Genomic DNA, 25,572 nt, shown 5'->3' with positions numbered 1-25,572 from the left:
TGCCCAGTCCTGAAGCCCTAAGGCCTGGGTGGCAGGGGGGTCAGCCTCCCCCTGCTTGAGGCATGGCACTTTTCTGCCCACAAGAGAGGGCAGGGCTAGCTATTCGGGTCCCTGCAGCCGCCCACGGGGAGGACAGACCAGCTTTGATCCCGGTGCCCACGGGGGAGGACAGACCAGCCCCGGTCCCTGCTTCCGCCCTCCAGGTGTGGCCCTTGCACCTGCCGGGGCCCCACCCGCCCCGCCCGGCGGGAACGTCACAAAAAAAAAAAAACGGCGGCGGGGCGGGAGGAGCCACATCCCCGTCCGCGCACAGCGCCCCGAGCCCCGAGAGCGCGGACACGGCGGCGGCGGCGGCGGCCCCAGCTCGGAAGCGGCAGGCAGCGGCGCCCGCCCACTGCGCCTGCGCGCGTCCCTGCGCCTGCGCGCGCCTCGCCCCCGCTGCGCGGACTCGGCTTCCCGGCGTGCCCCGCGGGCGGGCGCGCAGGCGCAGCAGGGCCGGGTGAAGCGGCGCCGGGCGGCGGGCGAGTGGAGCGCTCGGGGAGCGCGGGCGGCGGCGGCGGCGGCGGCGGCGCAGAGCAGGAGGCCGGCGGCGGCCCCGGCCCGGGTCCCAGCCCCGGTCCCGGCGGCTCCCCCGCCGACGGCGCGCGGCCCGGCCCGTCCCGCGAGCTTGCCCCGGCCCCGGGCCCGTCCGCCGCCGCCGCCGCCATGGCCCGGCCGCTGGTGCCCAGTTCGCAGAAGGCGCTGCTGCTGGAGCTCAAGGGGCTGCAGGAGGAGCCGGTCGAGGGTTTCCGCGTGACGCTGGTGGACGAGGGCGACCTGTACAACTGGGAGGTGGCCATCTTCGGGCCGCCCAACACCTACTACGAAGGCGGCTACTTCAAGGTGGGCCCCGCTCCGGCCGACGCGGCCCTGGGCGGCGGCCCGTGGCAGCCGTGTCCACCCCGAGGCCAGGCCGGGGAGCTGTGTCCACCCCGAGGCCAGGCCGGGGAGCTGTGTCCACCCCGAGGCCAGGCCGGTCAGCCGTGCCACCCTGAGGCCAGGCCGGGCATCCGTGTCCACCCCGAGGCCAGGCCGGGCATCCGTGTCCACCCCGAGACCAGGCCGGAGAGCTGTGTCCACCCCAAGGCCAGGCCGGGCATCCATGTCCACCCCCACCCCGAGGCCAGGCCGGGCATCCGTGTCCACCCCAAGGCCAGGCCGGGGAGCTGTGTCCACCCCGAGGCCAGGCCTGTCAGCCATGTCCACCCCCACCCTGAGGCCAGGCTGGGCATCTGTGTCCACCCCGAGGCCAGGCCGGGGAGCTGTGTCCACCCCGAGGCCGGGCATCCATGTCCACCCCCACCCCGAGGCCAGGCCGGGCAGCCGTGTCCACCCCGAAGCCAGGCTGGGGAGCTGTGTCCACCCCGAGGCCAGCCGGGGAGCTGTGTCCACCCCAAGGCCAGGCCGGGCATCCATGTCCACCCCCACCCCGAGGCCAGGCCGGGGAGCTGTGTCCACCCCGAGGCCAGGCTGGGGAGCTGTTTGCACGCCGGAGACAAGGCCAGGCAGCCTTGTCCACCCCGAGGGCTCACAGCCGGGAAGCTGCGTCCACCCCCACCCCAAGGGCAGCCGTGTCCACCCCGGAGGCCAGGCCAGGTGCCCAGGAGAGGGCCTGTCCCCAGAAGGGCTGGGTCAGTGCCTGCTACAGGGAGTCTGGGAGGACAGATGCTGCCTGGCCCATAGGGATCTGCATTAGCAGACAGTGCGTCGCTGGCCTTGGTCCCTGTACTGGGCTGGAGTACCCTGTGTGAGGCAGGACCCTGTCCACCAGCTGAGCCGCCTGCCCCTGTCCCCACAGGCTCGCCTCAAGTTCCCCCTCGACTACCCATACTCCCCACCAGCTTTCCGGTTCCTGACCAAGATGTGGCACCCCAACATCTATGAGGTGAGACCCCTGGTGCAAAGACCCACCAGTCCACATGTGGGCAGTGCTGACCACTGCCCGTCCCAGCCCCGCGTGTGGGAAGTGCTGACTGAGCATCCCGGCCCCACGTGTGGGAAGTGCTGACTGAGCATCCCGGCCCCACGTGTGGGAAGTGCTGACTGAGCATCCCGGCCCCGCGTGTGGGCAGCGCTGACCACTGACCGTCCCGGCCCCGCGTGTGGGCAGCGCTGACCACTGACCGTCCCGGCCCCGCGTGTGGGCAGCGCTGACCACTGACCGTCCTGGCCCCACGTGTGGGCAGCGCTGACCACTGACCGTCCCTTCTCACACAGACAGGGGACGTGTGCATCTCCATTCTGCACCCCCCAGTTGACGACCCCCAGAGCGGGGAGCTGCCCTCGGAGCGGTGGAACCCCACACAGAACGTCAGGTGAGAGGGCTGCTGGCCGTCCTGGGGGACGCAGGGGGAGGGACAGGGCACAACGCCCCGCACCCCCACCCCCACCCCATGCCGCGTTGGGCCCTAGCCCTGGCAGGCCTGGGTCTGAGCGCGCGCCTCTGCCCCCAGGACCATCCTGCTGAGTGTGATCTCGCTCCTGAACGAGCCCAATACCTTCTCGCCGGCCAACGTGGACGCCTCCGTGATGTACAGGAAGTGGAAAGAGAGTAAAGGGAAGGACCGGGAGTACACGGACATCATCCGGTAGGAGGCGGAGGCTGGGCCCGACCTCTGTGACCTGCAGAGCCGGGGGGGCGTGGCGTGTGCCCCGCGTGTGCTGTGTGTGCGCACACACATGCGCCCACAGCCACGCAGGGAGGTTGCGGGCACCTGAGTGTCCACCGTATTAGTCATGCCGCAGCAGGGGTGCCCTGGCCCCTCCTCTTGCCCCAGGCGGGGCCTCGGTGCTGGGTGCTGGGCCCTGTGGACACTGTGTTCAGCATGTCAGTCATTCCTGTTCCGCTTCCGGGACCGAGCCTCAGGTGACGTGACGTGGGTCATGGGAAACAGCGGCCTGCCACCCACTGACGTCCAGTGGTCAGCAGAGCCGCCTGGCCACTCCGCCCCACCATGTTCTGGAAGCTGCCCTGGGTCCTTGTCTGCTGTCACTACCCAGCTGCCTGGCGACCAGCCTAAGCTCCGAGGCTTGGAAATGAATTCGGAGTAGGCCAGCCCCAACTGGAGCACACACAGGGGGCCGGATCCCGCAGCTGGGGGGCTCCTGGTGCAGTCACCCACCACTGCTGATGCTTTAGATCACGGTGTACCTCCCTCCTTCCCCGCCGGCAGGCGTGCCATCTCCTGAGTGGGGGGCGGTGCTGCCTGCTGGACCCCAGGCAGCCCATCCCTCCCTGGTGGCCACTGCCCACAGATGTCCCAGAGGCTAGGCTCAGTTCCATCCCCACCCCAAACCCTGTTTCTGTGCCCCTCGTCATGGCTAAGGGCTCAGGCCAGGCCTGGCAGCAGGGATGGCCTGCAGGACCTCAGGGGTGCCCTCACCTGCCTGTCCCCCTAGGAAGCAGGTGCTGGGGACCAAGGTGGACGCAGAGCGCGACGGTGTCAAGGTGCCCACGACACTGGCCGAGTACTGTGTGAAAACCAAGGCGCCAGTGCCCGAGGAGGGCTCAGACCTCTTCTACGATGACTATTACGAGGACGGCGAGGGGGAGGGGGAGGCCGACAGCTGCTTTGGGGACGAGGAGGAGGACTCGGGCCCCGAGGAGGCCTGAGGCGGCTGCGTGCGCCCACCTACCGGAATAAACAGCTTTACCTCACTGGGCCGCCGCGTGGGCCGCGGGCCACAGCCTACCTCGCAAGGTCTCATGTGGTCCCACTCTCGGGGTGGGAGGGGGCTTCGTCCTGCGTTTTCCTTCTGCAGCTCCGCTGTGTCTGAGGACAAGGGCCAGGGACTGGGGGCCAGGGGCCAGAGGCAGGCAGCAGCCCCACCCACGGGCTGCAGGAGCAGCAGGAAGCGCACGCGTGGGCCGGGCAGGTCCACGGCACTCCCTGCCGGGGTGGTCGGCAGCCACTTGCCCTCTCCGCTTTGGTTTGTTTTGAATTTAATAAAACTGCTTTCTGAGAAGCCGGAGAGCCTGTCCTGGGAGTGAGCCACAGGCCAGGCAGGGGAGTGGACAGCCAGGGCACCTTCCGTCCTGCTGCCCGGCTGGAGGGTCCCTAGTTTGTATGGTACATGGCCGTCTTGGTGGTCTGGGGGTGCGATGTGTTTCTGTGTGAGGACACACCAGGGGTGGCGTGGGGGCACAGTGAGTCCGGCTGCCTGCTGGTGGCCCGGATGTCAGGACCGACGGACAGAGCATGCTTTTAGGGTGACGCTTGTCTAAGAACCTGCAGACTTTGATATCCCAGGAGGCCAAGGTGACAAAGCTCTTGTTAGCAGAGGCCAGGACCTGCAAGCTTCTGTTAATCACTACCTTGGGGAAAACCAACAGTCTCTAGGGGTGGTTTTGTATGTTAATTAAACTGAAAGGGCTGGAGGAGATAGCTTTGGGGTTAAGGGTTTGGCCTTCTGTAATGTATAACCAAAGGGAGTGGTGGGCAGGAGAACCTGGGGACCATCACAGCAGGGGCTCCTGCCACAGACTGGGGGAGTGGCAAGGTTGCCCCAGTGCCTGAGACCCCCCCCCCACCGCCGCCGCAGCCTGGGAGATGGGGTGGAATTCAGGACTCCAGCTCCCGATTGATAGGGTGGACCAAGGGGTACCCTCAGATCTTTCACTATGCATTTCAGATAAGTAACAGCAGGGGTGAGGGCAGGCCTGAGCAGAGCCACCTCATCACAGCTGCCTTGCTTAGGGAGGTCTGTTCTGACGCTCCAGCTGGCACTGGCTGTGGGGGCAGCAGGGTGGGGGCGCTGGCCCAGGGCTGGGAGGCAAGGCCATGGGCTGGCCCTGCTTGACAGCTCCCGGCAGAACTGAGCCAACATCAAAGCTGGTCTCAATGGTGATGCGTCCACAGTCCTCACTAGGAACACTGCTGTGTCCCCCTACCAGCCCCTCTGGCAGGTTGGGCCTCCCTCCGCCTGGGGGCTTGAGGGGAAGAGGGGTGCAGGGTCCCCCTCACCTGGCACTTCTGACATCACCAACAGGTTCCCTGTGGGCAGGTCTGTTGACACAGGCTGTGGAGGCCACTGGTCAGGCAGCTACAGGGACCCCCCCAAGGTACAGATGGCCAGTGGCTGGAGGGAGGAGTTCCTGTGGCTTGAAGATCACAGGAGCCTGTCTCCAGTCGGGGGCCTCTGCAGGGCCAGACCAACACAGGAGTGTGTCTTCAGTTGGGCCTTTCTGGGGCCAGACCGACACGGGTGTGCGTCTTCAGTCGGGCCAGACCGACACGGGAGTGTGTCTCAGTCAGGGCTTGGCCAGGCCGACACAGGCACTCTGTCTGGGTCTCCTAGCATTGGAACCCTTACTGCCCAGCCCCAGGACACGAGCAGGGAACTGGGCGGTAAATGCCCGTGTCTCCCAAGTGGCGGCTTCACCTCAGGCTGCTGAGGTGTGGAACAGGGCACGGAGGCCCCTGGACAGTACCTAAGGAGCCCTGCTGAGGCTGAAGGGGGTCCAGGGCTCTCAACCTGGTAAGGAGGCCAGGGGATTCCCATTCCCAGGGCAATATTGAGGCCGGAATCGTGGGTGGGACTGTGGGTATCCGCAAGGGCTGCTGCAGCCTGAGCAAAGCTGTTCAGGCCAGCTGCTGGAGAAACACAGGTGGGCCCTTGGCAGTCGCACCCCCTCACTCCTGGAGCCTAGCATGCTTTGGGTGGGGCCTGCGGCCCAGCCTGCTGGCTGCCCATGGGCCGTGGGGCTAGAACCCCCGAGTGCCCGTGAGTCCAAGGATGGTCCCTGCTCGCTGGGCAGAGAACTGAGGCGCCAGATCCAGAAGGCCCAGCGAGGCATGGTGGGGTGGGGGCATGCCCGCATACAGCAGAAGGGGTGGCCAGGCGGGCAACTGGTCCCTGCCACCGTAGACCACACGGGCAGCCATCTGCGTCCTGCTAGGGAAGACAGAGCAAGGCAGCTCTCCGGGGAGATGCCACCCCAACTGGCTCCAAGCCAGCACCTGTGACTGCTGGGGGTGGGCAGCCCAGGCAGGAGGGAAGGGTGCCCAGGTTTGTGGCCTGGAGGACATGCCGGGGGGGGAGGGGGTGCTCCTGGATGCAGGCTGTGGCGGGGCAGGGTCATGTTGAGGGCCTGGCGCCCATCTTCCAGCTCCAGGGACCGTTGGGAGCTGAGAGCCTGACCGCAGACTGCTGGGCAGCGTCCTGCCGAGGATCTGTGGGGAGGGCGGGGTAGGGCCTGCCACCTGCCACGGGGCTCTCGGAGGCAGTGGGTCATGATAACAGCCCTTGGTGCCATCCTAGCTGCGGCTCCTCCCCAGCAGGGACAGTGAGCTGAGCAGACCTGAGCTGGGCTGATAAAGCCACAGCCCTCACACACCGTGTGCCCGAGGACACACGGGGGCTGGACGGGTACAGTGAGTGCTGGAGCCCCCAGGTGCTGCTGGAAGGTGTTGGAATTGCAATTAGTGGAACCAGTGTTGACACACAACACCCTACGCAGTCCTGCTCGCCAGGTGATTAGGCTATGGGAGTCCGTGAAAGTACATGTGGGTCACCAATGTGCAGTGTGTCCCCTTGGACAGGTGTGTCCATGTACACATGTGGAATTGTGTACTCTGCCTTGACTTCCACCACTGCGCATCACCCCTCTGAGCACCCCTGCGCCTTCCCCTGGTCCTCCCAGGTCAGGGACCTCATGTATTTCTCCCACTAGGTGCCCGCCTGCCGCAGTGGGTGTGGCAGGCTCTCGGTTCTTGGCTAAAATTATCTTTACGTGAGGGCAATTACCAAATGATAATCCTATGTAATTCCATACTTAAGTTCCCCCAGCAGCAGAAAAATGTCACTATGGGAAGGGCCAAGAGATTGCAACTCTCTTTTTTTTAATACAGATTGTTTTTTCCTCACGAACATGCTTTGTTTTTTAGATTTATGTATTTTGATTGGAAAGTCATACATACAGAAAGCACGAGAGACAGAAAGATTTTCCATCCACTGATTCAATCCCCAAGCAGCCGCAATAGCCAGAGCTGAGCTGATCTGAAGCCAAGAGCCTCCTCCTGGTCTCCCATCCGCGTGCAGAGTCCCAAGGCTTTGGGCCGTCCTCCACTGCCTTCCCAGGCCACAGGCAGGGAGCTGGATGGGAAGTGGGGCTGCCAGGACACAAACCTGCGTCCATACGGGATCCTGATGCATGCAAGGTGAGAATTTTAACCACTAGGCTACCATGTCAGGCCCACAACTTGTTTTTCCTAAAGACTGATTTATTGGTGGTTCCATGATGGTTTAAGTGGCTAATCCTCCACCTGCCAGCATTGGGATGCCCTATGGGCACTGGTTCAAGTCCCAGCTGCTCTACTTCCCATCCAGCTCCCTGCCTGTGGCCTGGGAAAGCAGTGGAGGACGGCCCAAAGCCTTGGGACCCTGCACGCGCATGGGAGACCTGGAAGAGGCTCCAGGCTCCAAGCTTCGGATTGGCTCAGCTCCGGCCGTTGTGGCCACTTGCAGCCCAGGTGGCTGCAATGTTGGGGCTAGGCCAGGCGGAAGGGGACAGAGCTGGGGTGGGTACGCAGGGCCCCTCCACCCCTTGGGAGAGTGGCTTGGGCTTGGTCTGCCCTGGCTGCTGTGGGTGTTGGTGGAAGGAACCACGGGATGGAAGCGCTCTGTTCTGCCCTTTAGATAAATAAATAACTTTCCACACAGCCCAGCATGCCCCTCCTGGCCACACCAGCAGTGAGCGCAGTTAGGCAGGGTGGGGCCGGGAGGTGGACCACAGGAGAGCCCTGGCCTCAGAGGGACCGGGGACTGTGCCCTCAGACAGCCATGGGGCCACAGCCACTCCTGCCCACTCCCTCCGACTTTGAGCTGGGCTGTGCCCGGAGACAGCACTAAACTGGCAACTCGGGAGGCGCGGGCTGCTCTTTGCTTGAGCCTCCTGTGACGTGTTTGTGGTCTGCGTCTGTCCTGCCCTCTGCCCCTCACCCACCAGCGCTAGCTTCAACCATGTCCCCCTCCCTGGGGCCAGAAGGAGCCAGCAGGCCAGGCCTAGCCCAGGCGCAGCCTTATCTCTGGCCCCAGGCTCCCTCCTCAGCCTGCAGGACCTGGCCCAGGGCATCTGGGCCCCACCCAGGGTTTAGGGCGGCTGGGCGCCCAGCGGGTGGGGCAGGCACCTCCCAAGTTTTTCCACTGCCCCTCTCACCCCTGTTGCCACCCCTCAGAAGCCAGCAGATCCCCACAGCGCCCCCAGTCCCTGTGTTTCAGGGATGCTGGGGGGTCTCGGCTTCTAGGCTGCAATGGCTGTCCTCCTGAAGCCTTAGCCGCCCGGGGCCGGGTGAGGCTGTACCCCACACTCCTGGGTTCCCAAGGGGCCCAGCTTGGAGCCAGGCCTAGTGGACAGGAAGGTTTCAGGGCAGGCCCCGCGCCTGACTGGGGGCCCGGGCAGTGTTTGCTCTCCAGGGAGCGACCAGAAAACTGGGTCTCCAACTAAACCCCCCGACGGCTGCAAACAAAGGCCTCGGCTTCCAGGCCGCCCCGGGCCAGCAGGGGGCGGGAATTCCGCCAGCCCACCATTGTTCACGGGGCCTCCAGCCCTCATGTCCCGCACGTAGCCGGCCTCTGCGCCCCGCTGGGCCGGGTCAGGGCTGTTCCACTGACCCTGCGCCCCCTGCTCCTCCTCTGCCCCGCTGGGTCCTGCGCCTCCCCTGCTCTCCCCGCGCCCCCCAGCTCCCCCTGCGCCCCGCTCTCCCCGCGCCCCCTAGCAACCCCCGCTCTCTCTGTGCCCCCAGCTCCCCCTGCGCACCCCAGCTCCCCCTCCCTGAGCCCTGCTCTCCCCGCGCCCCGCTCCCCCCGCGCCCCCAGCTCCCCCCGCGCCCCAGCTCCCCCCGCGCCCCAGCTCCCCCTGAGCCCCGCTCTCCCCGCGACCCCAACTCCCCCTGCGCCCCCCAGCTCCCCCAGCTCTCCCTGTGCCCCGCTCTCCCCGCGCCCCCAGCTCCCCCCGCGCCCCAGCTCCCCCAGCTCTCCCTGTGCCCCCAGCTCTCCTCGCTCCCCCCCAGCTCTCCCTGCACCCCCTGCTCTCCCCGCGCCCCCAACCCCACCCCGCAGCGACTCCCACGGCTGGAGGCGCAGCCCTCGACCACGCCACGTCCAGCGCGCCCCAGGAAAGCAGGCTCCCCGCGAACCCCAGGACCCCGAGCTCCCCGGGCGGCCCCGCCCATGAGGCCGGGTCACGTGACCTGCCGCCCGCGTACGTGCGTGTGCGCGCGTGCGCGGAGAGCCCCTGGACGCCGCCCAGCGTGCGCGCGCCCGGCCGCGCTTATAGGGGCCGCGGGCGGCGGCGCGCGACGGACGGTGGACGGCGGACGGGCCATGGCGGCGGTGCTGCTCGCGGTGCTGGGGCTGGCGCTGCTGCGCGTCGAAGGCGCCTCGGCGGCAGGTGGGACCCGGGCGGGGGTCCTCCCGGGGCCGGGGTGGACGGATGGCCCCGGGGCCGGGGTAGACACGGGGTGCATGGATGGCCCCGGGCTCGGGTGGACAGGGCGGCCTCGGGTGCACGGGGCAGCCTCGTGTGCACGGTGGCCCGGGTGGATCGGGGACCGTGCCTTCCGGGCTCCGGGCTGCGGCCGATTCTGAGGCCCCAGGATGGACATGGCGGCCGCGGGCCTGTCCCAGGGATTAGCATTCCTGCGGGGATTTGGTCCCCGAAGGTCACCGTGAGGTCGCCCAGGCCGCCGGGAAGGGGTCCAGGCCTGGTTCCCCAGGAGCAGGTCCGGCGTCCCGGGGACCCCCCCTGCGTCCCAGGGTGCGGGTGCGACGTGCGCCGGGTAACGGGGCCGTCCTCGGCCTCCCCACCTGCCCGGCTTCCTCTTCCCTGTAAGGCCGGGGGCGGGGGCAGCCCCAGTGGTCTGCCTCCTGGGCACACCGGGTGGCCTCGGCCCGTCCCCTCCCTGTGTCAGGGGTCAGGACCCAGAGGGGACCCTGCAGGAGGCCTGGCTGGGCTGGCTGGGGCAGGGAGCGGTCCAGGCGGCCCCGCCCTAGGCCGGGCCTGTTTACCGAGGTCCTGCCCGCTGGCCCCCTGCCTGCCTGGCACCGGGGCCAAGAGGCTGCTGTTTATAGATGCAGGTGACGGCCCACGCTGAGCTGTGGCCGAGGGTCAGACCTCCACCCCCGCTTCTCCAGGCACCGGATGTTAGGGACCCCCAAAGAGCACACGTCCACCTCACAGACGCCTCCTGTCTGGCCCAGATGGGGTGGCCCCCGCCCCGTGGTGAGGCGTGCTGATCATACATGAGGCCTCAGCCGTGGCACAGAGGCCCACCGGACCTCCTCTGTGTTCACTTCCGGCCTTCCTCACCTTTGCCCAGACCTGCTGGCTGTGCCCTTGGGGGAGGCAGTTGTGGGCCCTGTGCAAAAGGTGCCTGTACCTTGTCACGTGGTCCCGAGTACTGCCCCCAGAGGTGTTTTAGGGAGCAGAGCCCACCTGGTCCCATAATGTTAGGGACCCTGTGCCGTGGGGAGTGTGAACGTGTTCCAGGTGGAGCTGCTGGCTTTGGCCTGGCAGACACCTGGGGAATGAACCAGCTGTCGGACCATCTCTAACTTTCAAATAAATAAAACCTTAGGGAAAAAAATTAGGAGAGGCTCCTGGCCACCCAGGGGTCAGTCCCTGCAAGGGTAGGGGGCACTCGCTGGCGATCTTGCCCACTCACTAGGCTTTCTCCCGCCTCTCCCTGTAGCTGGCTTTGTGAGGTGCCCGCTGTCCCAGGAGGGGCGGGTGGGGGGCAGCGTGGAGCTGCACTGCGAGGCTATGGGCAGCCCGCTCCCCGAGATCCAGTGGTGGTTTGAGGGGGACGGTCCCGGCGACACGAGCTCCCAGCTGTGGGACGGCGCCTGGCAGGACCGTGTCCACATCCACACCGCCTACCGTGAGCGTGCAGCCAGCACCATGTCCATCGCTCGGCTCCACGCCCAGGATGCCGGCACCTATGAGTGCCGGGCCAGCAACGACCCCGACCGCAACCACCTCACGCGGCCGCCCCGGGTCAAGTGGGTCCGTGCCCAGGCGAGCCTGGTGGTCCTGGAACGTGAGTGGCTGGCACTCCTCCCCAGCGTCCCTCTGTGCCACCGGTTCCTGCCCGTAGAACCCAGCCCTCCCCCATCCAGCCCAGGTCCCTCCCGCTCCGACAGGGACAGCTGGGCTGGGAGCAGGCTCAGCCCGCCCTCCAGCAGGTGGGTCCTTGGTCCCCCCCCCCCGACCCTCACCTGTGTCTTGCGTCCTTTTTGCTCCATCCTTACTGGTGGGCTGGGATCTGCTGCCTTGTGGGTGTCCAAAGCCTCCAGGTGGGTTGGTCAGCCTTGGCTCCCAGTGGTTTTCTGGTCTCGGAGCCTAATGGACATGAGGTTGGCTGGCTGTGGTTACAGCCTGGGAGAGAGGCTGAGCTGGGCAGGGGGTGTCTTCTTGGGCACAGGGACCAGGGTGTCCTGCCGGGATATCTCCTGGACCAGAGTTCCACTTGGTTCCGGGGCCTTGGGGCAGCGCCCAGGCAGGTGCCCCCGTCCAGGGTGGGGCACATGGCGGAGGACCCTGGCTGACTTCTCCCTGTGGCTTCCAGCGGGCACCGTCAGCACGGAAGTAACGAAGTCTGACTCCAAGGTGCTGCTCTCCTGCACCCTGAGTGGCGATGCAGCAGGGGTGACCGGCCACCGCTGGCTCCGGGGGGACAAGGTGCTCCACGAGGACCAGGAGACGGGGCTGCAGATGCGTTACGAGTGAGTGTGGGAGTTGCAGGGGGGGCCTGGGGATGGAGTACCAGTGGGGGGGGGGGCACTGGTGGGAGCACCTGCGGGTGGAGTCCTGAAGGGGGCACCTCAGCAGCCCCACTCCTCCACAGGGCATCCGGGGACGACAGGTTTGGCCAGTACTCCTGCGTCTTCCTCCCTGAGGACACGGGCAGAGCCGAGTTGTCCGTGCCCGGTGAGTCTGGTGGGCGGGCTTGGGAGGCAGGGCCCAGGCCTCCCCATGGGTGCAGAGCTGCATTCTGCCTGTGCCCCTCCAGGGCCCCCCAGAATTAAGGCTGTGAAGAAGTCGGAGCACGCCAATGAGGGGGAGACGGTCACGCTGGTGTGCAAGTCCGACTCCTACCCGCCCGTGACCAGCTGGCTCTGGTACAAGGTGGCCGACACTGGGCTCCAGGTGAGGACTGCGGGGTGGGGGGAAGGTGGGGGGTGGGCTCCTGGGACGTGGGGGGGACATGGCCCTCAGCCCGTGCCCATGCCCACCCAGGTCATCGTGAATGGCTCTGAGAGCAAGTTTGTCGTCAGCCACTCGGAGGCCAAGTCAGAGCTGCAGATTAGGGACCTGGACCTGGAGCAGGACCCCGGGCAGTACGCTTGCAACGGCACCAGCGTGCAGGGCTCGGACGAGGTGGTGGTGACGCTGCGTGTGCGCAGCCGCCTGGCCGCCCTCTGGCCCTTCCTGGGCATCGTGGCCGAGGTCCTGGTCCTGGTCACTGTCATCTTCATCTACGAGAAGCGGCGGAAGCCTGACGAGGTGCTGGACGGTGAGTGAGCCCGGAGTGGGCCCTGCCTCTGAGCCTGCGTGGCGTGGTCCCGTAACAAGGAAGCACGTCACGCTGACGCCCCGCCCCCTTCTCTTCTATGTACCCAGAAGATGACGCGGGTGCTGCTCCACTGTAAGTCCCGGGTGGGATGGAGGCTGGGGGGCTGGGCCGGCCTGGGCACATGTCCTCAGGCTCGCTTCTTCCCTCATGCAGGAAGAGCAGCGGGCACCACGCCAACGACAAGGGCAAACATGTCCGTCAGAGGAACGCCTCCTGAGCAGGTGCTGGGCAGGAGGGAGGGAGGAGGCGGGGAGGGAGGGTGGGGGTCCCACGGGGGACCGCCTGTGGTATGAACGCCACCTCCCCCTGCAGGTATCTGGAGCCTGCCGCCGTCCCAGCAGTGCCACATCCCAGAACTCCCCCACCCCACCCCTCGGCACCCCACTTCCACCTGCCTCTCCCGCCCCACCCCCCCCGTGTGTGCCACTCCTTGCCCTGGGCCCTGGCTGACCCCTGCAGGCACCCAGTGCCGCCCTGTCCCCCAGAAGGTCACAGGCGACATGCCCACTGAAGCAGGTGCTGTTGGCCCTGCTCGAACCTCCCTGTCAGCAGTGGCCTCAGCTGCCCTCAGGGTGACCCCACTGCTCCCACCAGCCCCTCCCCAGCTCAGTGGGGGCTTGCTCCTCACCCAATAAAGGCTGACCCCCCCAAACCTGTCTGCTAACTCTGTATGCCCTCGGGTGGGCAGGGCTGTCCCTCTGGGTCCACTTGGGGGAGGGGAGCATCCACCTAGCCTGTTCTCCAGAGCCCGGGGGAGGGGAGCGTCCACCCAGCTGTTCTCCAGAGCCTGTGCCGCTGACTGCACACTTTATGGTGCTGCCCATGCCAGGGGGACGTCCTGCCAGCCTCACACGACTGCACCTACAACCTGGCGTCCAGCTGGCCTCCCCAGGGCTGCAGCTGGGCTGCTAGCCAGCACTTGCTTCGGCCCGAAGGGCAGCTCAGGATGAGGGACAGGAGCCTCGTCCTCCAGAGGGGTAGGGATGGCGCCCCGCCGCCACCTCAGCCTTCCAAGGACCAGTTATCCAAGGAAGTCGGCGGGCCAGGGCTGTGGCCTGCGGGGCTCCTGCTGCTCCTCTCCACCCGTGGCGAGGCCCCTGCACCCACAAGGGTTGCTGGAGTAGACCTGGACACCTGGGAACCCCCGCCTCCCCCCAAAGCAGGACACTGGCCCCAGATGCCCTGCTGTTCCCTCTGGCGCCACAAGGGGGTGCTGCCTGCACGTGCACAGGGCCTGACCGCGGTCACTCCCGCCTGCCCTGTGACAGCTGGACACACTGGGCCTTCCCCAAGCCGTGACCTTCGGGGGCAACACAGATGCCCTCCCTGAAGGAGGGACCGCCGTACCACCCAGACTCTAGTCTCATGCCACTGGGGCTCCCGTGGGCAGGTGCGTAGCAGAGGGGCCCTGTCTCCTGGGCACCCTGGGACCTGCTGGCTTGCAGGGAACTGCTAAGCCTAGTGCCCCTATGATTCAGCCCGAGGAGCTGCCACTGTGGGCTGGTCAGGACCCATGCTGGGGTTCGTCTTAAGGTCAGTCCTCCGCCCCTGCCTGCTTCCTGGCAGCAGGTGGCACCGGCTCACATCCCTGGCAACCCGGATGGACAGAGCCCGGCTCCTGGCACTGACCATCCCAGCCGTGGAGGAGTGAACAAGCGGACAGAAACTCACTCCTTCCGCCTCAAATAAAACAGGAAACAAGCGTTAAAACAAGAAGGAATTGTGGGTTTCTTGAGGGAAGGTGACTGATCTCAGAAGTAGCTCCCAGTCACATGGAACCTGTTAGAATCCTGTTAAAGAGGACAGTGGAAGTGCGTGGCTGGCCACTCCCACATGGCCGTACTGGCCAGTCCAGGCAGCGCTGTGAGCGCCCAGGGCAGGGTGCCCCACCACCGGCTCACTGGGCGGCCAGGAAGTGCCCTGACCCGCTAGGATCAGGGCCAGGCCAGCAAACAAGGCCCATTCATGCCCCACGCCAGCTGCCCGCTTCTCCCAGGGCTGGCCAGCCCCCTCTGCTGCTCCTCCCCCACTCTGGTCCCGCCTGGGGGCCCCAGGGGCCTGGGAACCTGCCCCAGGTGGGCAGGGCCTTACTGGGCACCAGCTCCTTGATACATGGTGAGGGGAGAGCCATGCTCCCTGTACCTGTGGCCCTCAGAGCTGCCGGCCCAGCCTGCTCTGGCCTGGTCCTGTCCTGAGCCAGAAAAGCCAATTTCAGGACAACTGTACCCCCCCCCCCCCCGTCAAAACTTGGTGCCCAGCCCCACCTCTTCTACCTGCCACTGGGCCTCGATGCTTTCTGCCCTCCCCTGGGGGTAGCTTCCCAGGCCGCCTGCTGGTCAACTGCTGAGCCAGTGGTCAAGGCCCTTGACAGGCAGGACCCAGGTGACCTCCGTGGCTCTGCTGTGGGCCTGGGAGGCCCTCCCGTGGCCATGTGCGCCTGCTCCTTGCTCAGCAGATACCCCAGGGCTCCGTCACAGCCTGCTAGGCCCGACATATCCCCCGGGGAAACATCAAACGCCCCCCTAGGGCTGGGACACACATTTGCCCTGGGTAGGCACAGCCTGGCCCCGCCAAACGCAGGCAGTCCCTGGGGTGAGGAGACGCCTGGAGAGCAGGCACCAACCTGCGCCCCTGGGAACAGTCCAGTTCCCTGACGGGGGATTAGGAGGGCAGGCCGGGCAGAGGCTGGAGGGTGCTTCTCAGCCGGTGCAGCCTACTCTGGGATGGGCAGGCAGGGGGCACGGAGGCAGGCGCGGACCTCCTGGCCCAGAGGGCACAGCAGCCCCTGCTAAACTCCGATTGCACAGTGTGCAGGGGGTGGGCGGTCGGCTGTGTGACCTGCAGGCCCCGGGCAAGTGGCGACAGCGACACACGGGACCCCCGGCAAGGACCCCGACGTCGCCTGTCCTCCTCACCCCCAGCACGCCTGCAAGGGCTCGCGCCCAGGTTGCTCCCGCGGCGAGGCAGGGCCTCCGGTGGCCGCGACAAGCGCGCGTTTCTCGGGGGAAATGTGCGGGCCGCGCCGCGCGCCCGAGCTCCGTGACCTTGGGCGCGTCCTTCGCGCCCCTGGAGCCGCGTGCCCTTGGGCCCTCCTGGCCCCGCCGCCGCACGGGGGGCGCGGGGTGCGAGCAGAGGCGGGGCGCCCGCCCCCGAGGCTCCGCCCCCCGCCGCGCCCCGCCCCCGCGCCCCTCCCTCGGGCTCGGGCCGGCGGCGGCGGCGGCCGCTGCGCTCCGCACTGCCCGGCGCCGCCTCGCCATGGACGCGCGCGGGGGCGGCGGGCGGCCCGGGGACAGCCCGGGCGCGACCCCCGCGCCAGGGCCGCCACCGCCGCCCGCGCCCACCCAGCAGCAGCCGCCGCCGCCCGCGCCGCCCCCGGGCCCCGCGCCCCCCGCGCAGCCCGCCCGGCCCGAGCCCGCGGGCCCCGAGGCGGCGGACGAGGGTGGCCCGCGCGCCCGGCTCCGTAGCCGCGACAGCTCGTGCGGTCGCCCGAGCACCCCCGGAGCGACCAGCGCGGCCAAGGGCAGCCCGAACGGCGAGTGCGGGCGCGGCGAGCCGCAGTGCAGCCCCGCGGGGCCCGAGGGCCCGGCGCGCGGCCCCAAGGTGTCGTTCTCGTGCCGCGGGGCGGCCTCGGGGCCCGCGGCGGGGCCGGGGCCGGCGGACGAGGCGGGCAGCGAGGAGGCGGGCCCGGCCGCGGAGCCGCGCGGCAGCCAGGCCAGCTTCATGCAGCGCCAGTTCGGCGCGCTCCTGCAGCCGGGCGTCAACAAGTTCTCGCTGCGGATGTTCGGCAGCCAGAAGGCGGTGGAGCGCGAGCAGGAGCGCGTCAAGTCGGCGGGGGCCTGGATCATTCACCCGTACAGCGACTTCAGGTAGCGCGCGGGCCGCGCGGTGACCTCGGGCGCGCAGGGACGCGTGAGGCTCCGCCCTGCCCCGGGCGCGGGGGAGACGGGAAGGGCGGCCGCGAAGGGCGCGCCGCGAGCCCGGCCGACAGGGGGTTAAGCGGAGGTGGGCGTGGAGCTGCCGACGCGCGCGGGGCGGCGGTGCAGGCCGAGCGGGAGTGGACGGGGAGCGTGGCCTCCCGTGCGCCCGGCCGTGCCGTGGCCGGAGCGCACGCCGGGGCGCACGGGGCTTCAGCACCGCGGACAGCGCCCGGCCCGGTCCGCTCTCCCCTGGGTCTCTCGGTCAGCGGCCTCGGGTCCACGGGGACACTCCTGTCCCTTGGCAGACAGTCCCAGGGGCACCCGTGGTTGGGTCAGGCCCGGCGGCAGTCCCTCCGGGAGCGGCTCTCTACTGGCCCAGTTTGGGGTGTTTCTGAATGGGGACGCTGAATGGGCATGGGCCTCCTGCTCTTTGCCCAGCCCCAGCTGGCCAGAGGGGGCCACGGAGGACACGTGGGTGTGAACAGTGACTTCTGGCTTCTCCCGGTCCCCAGGGCACAGTCAGGGACACAGTGAGGCTGGGCACTAGCAGGTGCCTTCCCAGGGCTCCCTCCTTGTGGCAAGTGGGGCACGTTTGCTTGTGGAAGGCAGGAAGGTGGGGCTCCACCTGCTGTGTGAGCCCCTGAGGTCTCCCCAGGCAGGTGACCACTTTGGGCCACCCCTCACAGGGTCCTGCAGGGTTTTCACTACGCGTCCTGAACCTCTCCCAGCTCCGGGTGGTCCAACGCAGAGGCAGGACTGCACTCCGTGCACCCCTGGCCAAGTCCAGGGTCACCCGAGGCAGCCACGTGGGCACCTGTGTACATGAGGGCAGGCTCACACTCCAGCCGCAGGATGTGTCCAAAACAACAGGCAAAGTTCTGTTTATCTACAGATATCTTCAAGTTCCCACGTGTCTGTGTGCCTCTGTGTATCTGTGTGTGTCTGTATATGTCTATGTCTGTCTGTGTCAGCTGTGTGGGTGTGTCTGTGTGTATGTGTCTATGTGTCTGTGTGTGTCTCTGAGTGTGTGTCCGTATATCTCGGTGTGTGTGCGTCTGTGACGGCTGTGTGCGTGCTGCCCAGGTCCTGGCCTCATCTTCCTCACTGTGCCATGCCTTGGGCCCCGTGTCCGCAGGCCCGCAGACCTGCCTGCACCTGCCGGGACCAGCAAACCCCCTGTTTGCTGAGCTTGGCCCGGGGCGGCACCAGGAAGCTCCAGCCTAGAGCCCCGACAGCTGGCGGGTCCTGCTTCCGTGGGCCATGCCCAACCCCCACCACGTCCCCTCAGTGGCCCCCACCCCTTGCGCTGGGCAAGCCGGGGCTGCCCCAGGGGTACAGGGCCTTGCAATTGGGATGCACTGAGGCAGGCTCGGCCCTGAGCAGACTGCTCACCATCCTCGGGGTGGCCATGACCCTGGGTCTCCATGCTCAGCCCCGCCCCGGTCCGCTCATCCCGTGCCGCCTGGGAACCGCCTGCGCCCTAATCCCGGACACCTGCTTAGAGCCTGCAGGCTCAAGCCTAATCCCACAGGCTCACCGCCTCTAATCCTGCCGGTCGTTTATCCTGTCTGCTGGGGGCTGTCTGCAGCAGCTGTGGTCCCCGGGGCCGAGGCGCTTGGGTGTGCTGACCTGCCTGCAGGAGACGGGGCTTTGGTTTCCCCACCACCCCTGACCCCTGAAGTCCACGCACCTGAGAGCCCCTGGGGTTGGGAGCTGCAGAGGCCGAGGGCACAGCCTGGCCTCAGTCCGGGCTCCGACCCCCTCCCTCCGGCCCCGCCTGGTTGTTGCCGCCTGCGGCAGGGCTGGGTCCCAGCCAACCTTTGGCGCTGGCCTCGAATGCCTGCCTGGCTGTAAATGGCTCTTTAATGTTTTTTCTCTTCCTTTTGGATGACTTCCTGGGGATCCGTTCCCCGAAGTGGAACGCCTGGCTGGGGTTCCCCGAGGGCGCAGGTTGCTGGTTGACCCGGTGCCTGAGCCAGAGCCCAGTCCTGGCTGAAGGACACACCTTGGCCACAGGCAGCAGAAACTAGGCCCAGGACAGACCCCAGGCTGCTGGTGGGAGCCTGGACCAGCTCCCCACCCTGGTCTCAGGGTGGGCACCCCAGGCCTGCGATCACTGCCTGGGCGGAGCCTGGGAGGGGGTGCGTCCTGCCATGGGAGCCTAGTGTGGCCCAGCGGCTCCATGGACCCCCTGCATGGGCGGCCAGTGGTTGTGGCTTCATGCCAGGAAACTGACCAGCTCTGCCTGCGTCCTGGAGATGTGGCCACTGCTGTGACTACACGGGGAGACCCCCAGGGTGGCCATGGACAGAGGAGGTGTGAAGACACCCCTGGTGCTGGCGGGCCAGGGGCCTGTGTCCCCAACCTGAGGGCTGCCAGGGAGTTGAGGGGCAGCCAAGGCCATGGGGCAGCAACCAGCCCACGCAGGGATCTGGGGCGCTGGTGGCCTGGCTGGGACAGGAAGAAGGTACACATATCATGGAGGTACAGGCAGTGCCTTGCACAGGGAGGTCACGCTACCAGCGGCTCCCATGGGCCCAGATGTGCCTCGTGCTGGTGGTGGCCATGGCTGACATGCAGAGTGCCAGGGCTGTGGAGGCTGGGAGGCTTCCTCAGCGCCAAGCAGTCAGCCTGCGGCTGGGCTGGGCCAGCTGTGAACAGGCTCAGTCTATGGGCTGCAGGTCGTGTGGGTCTCCCTGGGCCTCACTCCGTCCACTGCAATTTTGCTGTCTCCCCTGTGGGATTGGAACCCTGTAACTCGATTCACTATGGCTCACACACTTCAACCACTGCTTTGCACTTTTTAAGATCCGCCGGTTCACTCCCCAAGGAGCCAGAAGCTCCCATGGGGCTGGCAGGGATCCAGTGGTGCCCTTGCGGCTGCCCCCTGGGCTGGGGGCCCTGGGAGATGGCTTCCAGGGTGGCGTCCAGGCTGGCGGCTGGTTTCTCCACCTGTCATGCCCTGTGGTGAAGTGTCAGGCCTGCCGTGGTGGCTGCTGGATGCCTCCATGAGGAGTGTGTCCACACGGCTGCTGCCCTGGGCGGGTGTCCTGTTTCGATGGACCGGCTGCTCCAGTTTTGGGGACACTAAGTGTTCTCCTCTGGGCGGGCTGTCAGCTACGTGACCCCAGCCTCCCATCTGCCATGGGTGGCAGGTGGAGTCCAGCAGCTGACCTTGAGGCCTTATCTGCCTCCACATTCCTGCAATGGAGGCTGCCCGTCCCATCGTGTGTCCCTGTGCTTGGTGCTGTGGACACCAGACCTTGCTTGGGATCTCTGCTTGCCTGGGCCTCACTCCCCTTCCTGGGCCAGCACCTCCTCCTCGGCTCCCACTCCCCCACACTTCCTGAGTACTGTCTAGGTGGGGGGTGGGTGGCTGCCTTTGGTCCTGGGTGGGCGCAGGGCGGTGGGTGGGTGGCTGCCCTTGGCTGGTGGGCGCAGGGTGGGTGGGTGGGTGGGTGGCTGCTTTTGGCCCTGGGCAGGTGGCCGTCTTTGGCCCTGGGTGGGCTCAGGGTGCTGGGTGGGTGGCTGCCCTTGGTTGGCGGGTGCAGGGCAGTGGGTGCGTGGCCGCCCTTGTCCCTGGGTGGGTGCAGGGCGGTGGGTGGGTGGCCGCCCTTGTCCCTGGGTGGGTGCAGGGTGATGAGGGTGGGTCCCGGGCAGGCACTCAGTGCCCATCTCTGCGGCACCCCATCCCCGTAGGTTCTACTGGGACTTCACCATGCTGCTCTTCATGGTGGGCAACCTCATCATCATCCCGGTGGGCATCACCTTCTTCAAGGACGAGACCACGGCGCCCTGGATCGTGTTCAACGTGGTCTCGGACACCTTCTTCCTACTGGACCTGGCGCTCAACTTCCGCACCGGCATTGTGGTGGAGGACAACACGGAGATCATCCTGGACCCGGAGAAGATCAAGCGCAAGTACCTGCGCACGTGGTTCGTGGTGGACTTCGTGTCCTCCATCCCCGTCGACTACATCTTCCTCATCGTGGAGAAGGGCATTGACTCCGAGGTCTACAAGACGGCGCGTGCGCTGCGCATCGTGCGCTTCACCAAGATCCTCAGCCTGCTGCGCCTGCTGCGTCTGTCGCGGCTCATCCGCTACATCCACCAGTGGGAGGAGGTGGGTGGGGCCGGGAGGGGCGGGGCCAGTGGGAGGAGGAGGGCGTGGCCAATGTTAGGGGCGGGGCCAAGCGGCTCATCCGCTACATCCACCAGTGGGAGGAGCTGGGCGGAGATGGGGAGCGGCCCGTGGGAGGCTGGCGGGGCCGGTAGGGGCGGGGCCAGTGTGAGGGGTGGGCGGGGCCAGTGTGAGGGGCGGGGCCAAGCAGCTCACCCGCTACATACACCAGTGGGAGGAGGTAGGCGGGGGGCGGGTGGGGCCAGCGGGCGGGGCCGAGAAGTGAGGGTGGGGACAGGGGGCAAGGTGAGGGCGGGGCCAAGGGAGAGGTGAGGGCGGGGTCTGTGTTGTGGGCGTGGCCAGGGGTGGGGCTCTAGCTTGGGGATCTAGAGTTTACCGTGGGGTGGGACGGTCAGGGTCAGCGTGGACAGTGGGGAGGTGTGAGGGGCCCTGGCCCTGCTGAGTGAGGGCCGTGGGGCCTCGACGTCCTGCACCCGGGCTGACGGGCTCCCGGCCCCCAGATCTTCCACATGACCTACGACCTGGCGAGCGCGGTGATGCGCATCTGCAACCTCATCAGCATGATGCTGCTGCTGTGCCACTGGGACGGCTGCCTGCAGTTCCTGGTGCCCATGCTGCAGGACTTCCCGCACGACTGCTGGGTGTCCATCAACAAGATGGTGGTGAGCCCCGGCCCCAGGCCACGCACCCTGTCCAGCTCCGGCTGCTGTCGCCATGTGATGCTCCCTCCCCCCCCCCACACACACACACACGAAGGGGCACTTCCGGGGTTTCTTGGAAACAGCATTTAAAGCTAAATTAGGGCTTGGCAGCCTGAGCCTCCACCTGCAGGCCGCCATCCCATCTGGGCATGGAGTCCGGCGGCTCCACTCCTTTTTTTTTAAGGATCTATTTTTACTGGAAAGGCAGCTATACAGAGAAGAGAGCCAGAAATCTTCCGTCTGCTGGTTCACTTCCCAAATGGTGGAGTGGCCAGAGCTGAACCGATCCGAAGCCAGGAGCCAGGAGCTTCTTTCTGGGTCTCCCACGCGGGTGCAGGGTCCCAAGGCTTTGGCCCGTCCTCCGCTGCCTTCCCAGGCCACAGGCAGGGAGCTGGGTGGAAGTGGAGCAGCCGGGACACAAACAGGCACAAACATGGGATCCTGGGCGTGCAAGCCGAGGACTTCAGCCACTAGGATCAGCTGTTCCACTTCTGACCCGCTCCCTGCCAAGGCCTGGGAGGCCCTGCACCCACGTGGGAGACCCGGATGAGCCCCTGGCCCCCGCCTGGCCGGCCTGCCTGCCTGTTGTAGGTATTTGGGATGGAGATTCTCTCTCAGATAAATGAATGGGTTATTTTTTGGTTTTGGTTTTTAGGGGAGTTATTTTTGGTGCAAAGAAAGGTTTCTTGGCTTCAAAGGCATAGCCAGAGGCCCTTCCACTTGCTGGTTCACCCCCAAGCGGCTAGGCCAGGAGCTCCGTCAGGGCCTCCCTCAGGGCGCAGTTACACGGGCACTCGGGGGAGCCGCCTGTCCCGGCAGGCATGGAGGGCACTGGCCGGCCATGGGGCTCACCGTTGGTTCCAGGGGTTTCTGGCACCTGGCGGGCATGGGGCTGGCCCCAGTGGGGCCAGTGGGGACTGTGGGGCTGGGGCATGGGCAGTGCAGGAGGCCAGCGAAGACCCTGGGGTGGGCTTGAGCCTTCTGGCTGGGGTCTAGGTCAGCACCCCGGTGGGCTTGTCCTTACCATCCTCGGGCCCTAGCCTCTGGGCCACTCCCCCGGCCTCTGGGCTCCAAGCCCAGGATGCAGCTGGCCCTGGCCACCCCAGGGAGGGACGGGGGAACTCCTGGGGCCCAGGCGCCCACCACCCACCCTCCCTGACCCTGCAGAACCACTCGTGGAGCGAGCTCTACTCCTTCGCACTGTTCAAGGCCATGAGCCACATGTTGTGCATTGGCTACGGCCGGCAGGCCCCCGAGAGCATGACTGACATCTGGCTGACCATGCTCAGCATGATCGTGGGCGCCACCTGCTACGCCATGTTCATCGGCCACGCCACTGCCCTCATCCAGTCCCTGGACTCCTCGAGGCGCCAGTACCAGGAGAAGGTAGGGGACCCCCAAGGGCACAGAGCGGCAGTGTCTTTTCCTGCCTTGGTTTCCCTTCTGAGCTCGAGGCTATGCTCACTGTCCCTGGAGGCCGTCCCGGCTGCCCTGCCGCCTGGCGCTGGCCTGAGGCCAAGCCCTCCCCCTCCCCCTCCCCCTGGCAGCGCAGCTGGGCCTGGCAGGGTCAGCCGGGTCAGCCGGGCCCCGTGCCAGGCACCCCGGTGTCCGGAAGCTGCCAGCCTCACACCCAAACAGGAGCTGGTGCTACCACCCGGCCGCCGTCACGTGTCCCGCTGAGCTCAGGGCAGCTGTGGCCGGAAATGGGGGCGTCCTGGGACGGCAGGGCCTGGCACCCACCCCAGGGTGCGGGCAGCCCGAGCTGTGCTGACAAGCCCCTCTCCCCCGCCCGCAGTACAAGCAGGTGGAGCAGTACATGTCCTTCCACAAGCTGCCGGCCGACTTCCGGCAGCGGATCCATGACTACTATGAGCACCGCTACCAGGGCAAGATGTTCGACGAGGACAGCATCCTGGGCGAGCTGAGCGGGCCGCTGCGCGAGGTGAGGCCCCTGGTGCTGCTCAGACCCCCAAGTCCCCGGCAGCTCAACGTCAGGCCTCGCGCAGGGTGTGCCCAGGACCCTCGGCCACTCCTGTTCCCTGCAGGGAGCCCCAGCCCCCGTGGACGTGGGTGTGGGTGCAAGCCAGCAGGCCCCACCACTGCCGATTCCACAGACATGCATGAGTGGGCCACACTCGGTGCTCAGCACCTACTGTGCCACAGCAGGCAATGATGTGTGTACCCACGGGCTCACAGCCCTGCTTGTTGTATGCAGCAGGCACTCTGCTCACGCACACGCTCAGCCCGCGTGATTGTGTCCGGCTGTCCTCCATGTCCTCCTGTCCTTCTGGAACCCTGTGGGTGGCCCCCACCTGTACCCCTGCCCCGCCGGGTCGGCGCCCACCTGTACCTCTGCCCCGCCCACAGGAGATCGTTAACTTCAACTGCCGCAAGCTCGTGGCCTCCATGCCGCTGTTTGCCAATGCTGACCCCAACTTCGTGACGGCCATGCTGACCAAGCTCAAGTTCGAGGTCTTCCAGCCCGGGGACTACATCATCCGTGAGGGCACCATTGGCAAGAAGATGTACTTCATCCAGCACGGCGTGGTGAGCGTCCTCGCCAAGGGCAACAAGGAGATGAAGCTGTCAGACGGTTCCTACTTCGGGGGTGAGCGGGGGCCACGCGGGGCTGGGCTGGGCCCCCGTGGGGTGGCAGGGTGAGTGGGGGCCACGCGGGGCTGGGCCGGGTCCCGTGGGGTGGCAAGGTGAGCAGCGGCCATGTAGGACCGGGCTGGACTCCCAGAGGGTTGTGGGGTGCAGGGCTGGGCCAGGGTCCCACGAGGTGCTGGGGTACAGGGCTGGGCTGGGGCCTGGGGGCACACTCAGGTTTGGGGGGCCGTTTCCTGGTGGCTGAGCTGGCCCTCCGGCCCACAGAGATCTGCCTGCTGACCCGGGGCCGACGCACAGCCAGCGTGCGGGCCGACACCTACTGCCGCCTCTACTCGCTCAGCGTGGACCACTTCAACGAGGTGCTGGAGGAGTACCCCATGATGCGGCGGGCCTTCGAGACCGTGGCCATCGACCGCCTGGACCGCATCGGTGAGCTGGGAGCAGGGCTCCCGGGGGAATGGACAGGGCCCAGGGCAGAGGCGGGGCTGGCGATACCCCAGGAGCTAGAGGGCGGGGCTGGAGGCCCTGGGTGCTCCTTGCTGGCTAGTGTTCCCTGCACCTCAACACACAGACCAGGGCCCTCCTGCTACACACACACACATACACACACACATACACACCCAGGTCCCTGCTGGCTCCCCCCTCAGCTCACACATGCGTCCCCCCCAGGCAAGAAGAACTCGATCCTCCTGCACAAGGTGCAGCACGACCTCCACTCGGGCGTGTTCAACAACCAGGAGAACGCCATCATCCAGGAGATTGTCAAGTACGACCGGGAGATGGCTCAGCGCGCCGAGCTGGGCCAGCGCGGCCTCTTCCCGCCGCCGCCGCCGCCGCAGGTCACGTCGGCCATCGCCACGCTGCAGCAGGCCGTGGCCATGAGCTTCTGCCCGCAGGTGGCGCGGCCGCTCGTGGGCCCGCTGGCGCTGGCCTCCCCGCGCCTCGCGCCGCCGCCCCCCGCCGCCGCCGCCGCCAGCCCCCCGGGCGCCCCGCGGACCAGCTCTCCGGCCGCGCCCCGCGCCGGGCCCGCGCTGCCCGCACGCCGCCTCAGCCGCGCCTCGCGCCCGCTCTCGGCCTCGCAGCCCTCGCTGCCCCACGGCGCGCCCGGGCCCCCCGTGGCCGAGGCGGTGGCGCGCGCGGCCAGCAGCTCCACGCCGCGCCTGGGCCCCGCGCCCGCCATGCGCGCCACCGCCGCGCCCAGCCCAGAGCGCAGGGACTCGGCCTCGCCCGGGGGCGGCCTCGAACCCCTGGACTCTGCGCGCTCGCGCCTCTCGTCCAACTTGTGACCCCACGCCCCGCCACCGGGCGCCCCGGGGTGCCGCCGTCCACACCAAAGCCATCCGCGCCCGCCGCCCGCCCGCCCAGCAGCCCAGCCGCCCCCCAAAGCCATAGGGGAGAGCCGGAAGGGCGCGCCGGGCCGCCCCCCACCCCGCCGCCCCGCGCCCACTCCCGTCGCCCTTCACCTCGGTGCCTAGTGTCCCCCCTCGTCGCCGCCGGGCCCCAGGGAGGACCGGGAGGCCGCCCGCAGCGCTCTCACGCAATAACCCGCCCGGCTCCCGTGGGGCGCGACCCGCGGGGCCTCCTCCCCG

General features: G+C 67.4%; 3 protein-coding genes across 4 annotated transcripts; all 3 read left to right on the top strand.

Annotated features, from left to right (window-relative positions):
• Nucleotides 1-524: 524 nt before the first annotated feature.
• On the top strand, nucleotides 525-3,732 carry CDC34 (cell division cycle 34, ubiqiutin conjugating enzyme). The gene is made up of 5 exons (XM_058658078.1): nucleotides 525-882; nucleotides 1,838-1,924; nucleotides 2,257-2,354; nucleotides 2,493-2,627; nucleotides 3,439-3,732. Exons 1-5 carry the CDS (start codon nucleotides 706-708, stop codon nucleotides 3,650-3,652), a joined length of 711 nt encoding a protein of 236 aa, XP_058514061.1. The 5' UTR covers nucleotides 525-705; the 3' UTR covers nucleotides 3,653-3,732.
• Nucleotides 3,733-9,334: 5,602 nt separating this feature from the next.
• BSG (basigin (Ok blood group)) lies at nucleotides 9,335-12,855 on the top strand. 2 transcript variants are annotated; one of them, XM_058658077.1, is made up of 8 exons: nucleotides 9,349-9,430; nucleotides 10,731-11,078; nucleotides 11,607-11,763; nucleotides 11,886-11,968; nucleotides 12,051-12,187; nucleotides 12,278-12,554; nucleotides 12,662-12,686; nucleotides 12,768-12,855. In XM_058658077.1, exons 1-8 carry the CDS (start codon nucleotides 9,364-9,366, stop codon nucleotides 12,829-12,831), a joined length of 1,158 nt encoding a protein of 385 aa, XP_058514060.1. In that variant the 5' UTR covers nucleotides 9,349-9,363; the 3' UTR covers nucleotides 12,832-12,855. The 2 variants fall into 2 exon arrangements, with proteins under 2 accessions (XP_058514059.1, XP_058514060.1); XM_058658076.1 differs by lacking the exon at nucleotides 10,731-11,078 and having other exon boundaries at nucleotides 9,335-9,430.
• A 2,949-nt stretch (nucleotides 12,856-15,804) lies between these two features.
• On the top strand, nucleotides 15,805-25,348 carry HCN2 (hyperpolarization activated cyclic nucleotide gated potassium and sodium channel 2). Its single transcript, XM_058658071.1, has 8 exons — nucleotides 15,805-16,480; nucleotides 20,231-20,654; nucleotides 21,173-21,334; nucleotides 22,541-22,759; nucleotides 23,169-23,315; nucleotides 23,741-23,981; nucleotides 24,248-24,412; nucleotides 24,653-25,348. The coding sequence occupies exons 1-8, from the start codon at nucleotides 15,870-15,872 to the stop codon at nucleotides 25,267-25,269; spliced, it is 2,586 nt and encodes an 861-aa protein (XP_058514054.1). The 5' UTR covers nucleotides 15,805-15,869; the 3' UTR covers nucleotides 25,270-25,348.
• Nucleotides 25,349-25,572: the final 224 nt, after the last annotated feature.

The sequence above is a fragment of the Ochotona princeps genome, chromosome 33, assembly GCF_030435755.1.
Source record: "Ochotona princeps isolate mOchPri1 chromosome 33, mOchPri1.hap1, whole genome shotgun sequence".
NCBI lineage: Eukaryota > Metazoa > Chordata > Mammalia > Lagomorpha > Ochotonidae > Ochotona > Ochotona princeps.
Note: the sequence above shows the minus strand (reverse complement) of the source record. Positions and strands in the feature narration are given on the sequence as shown.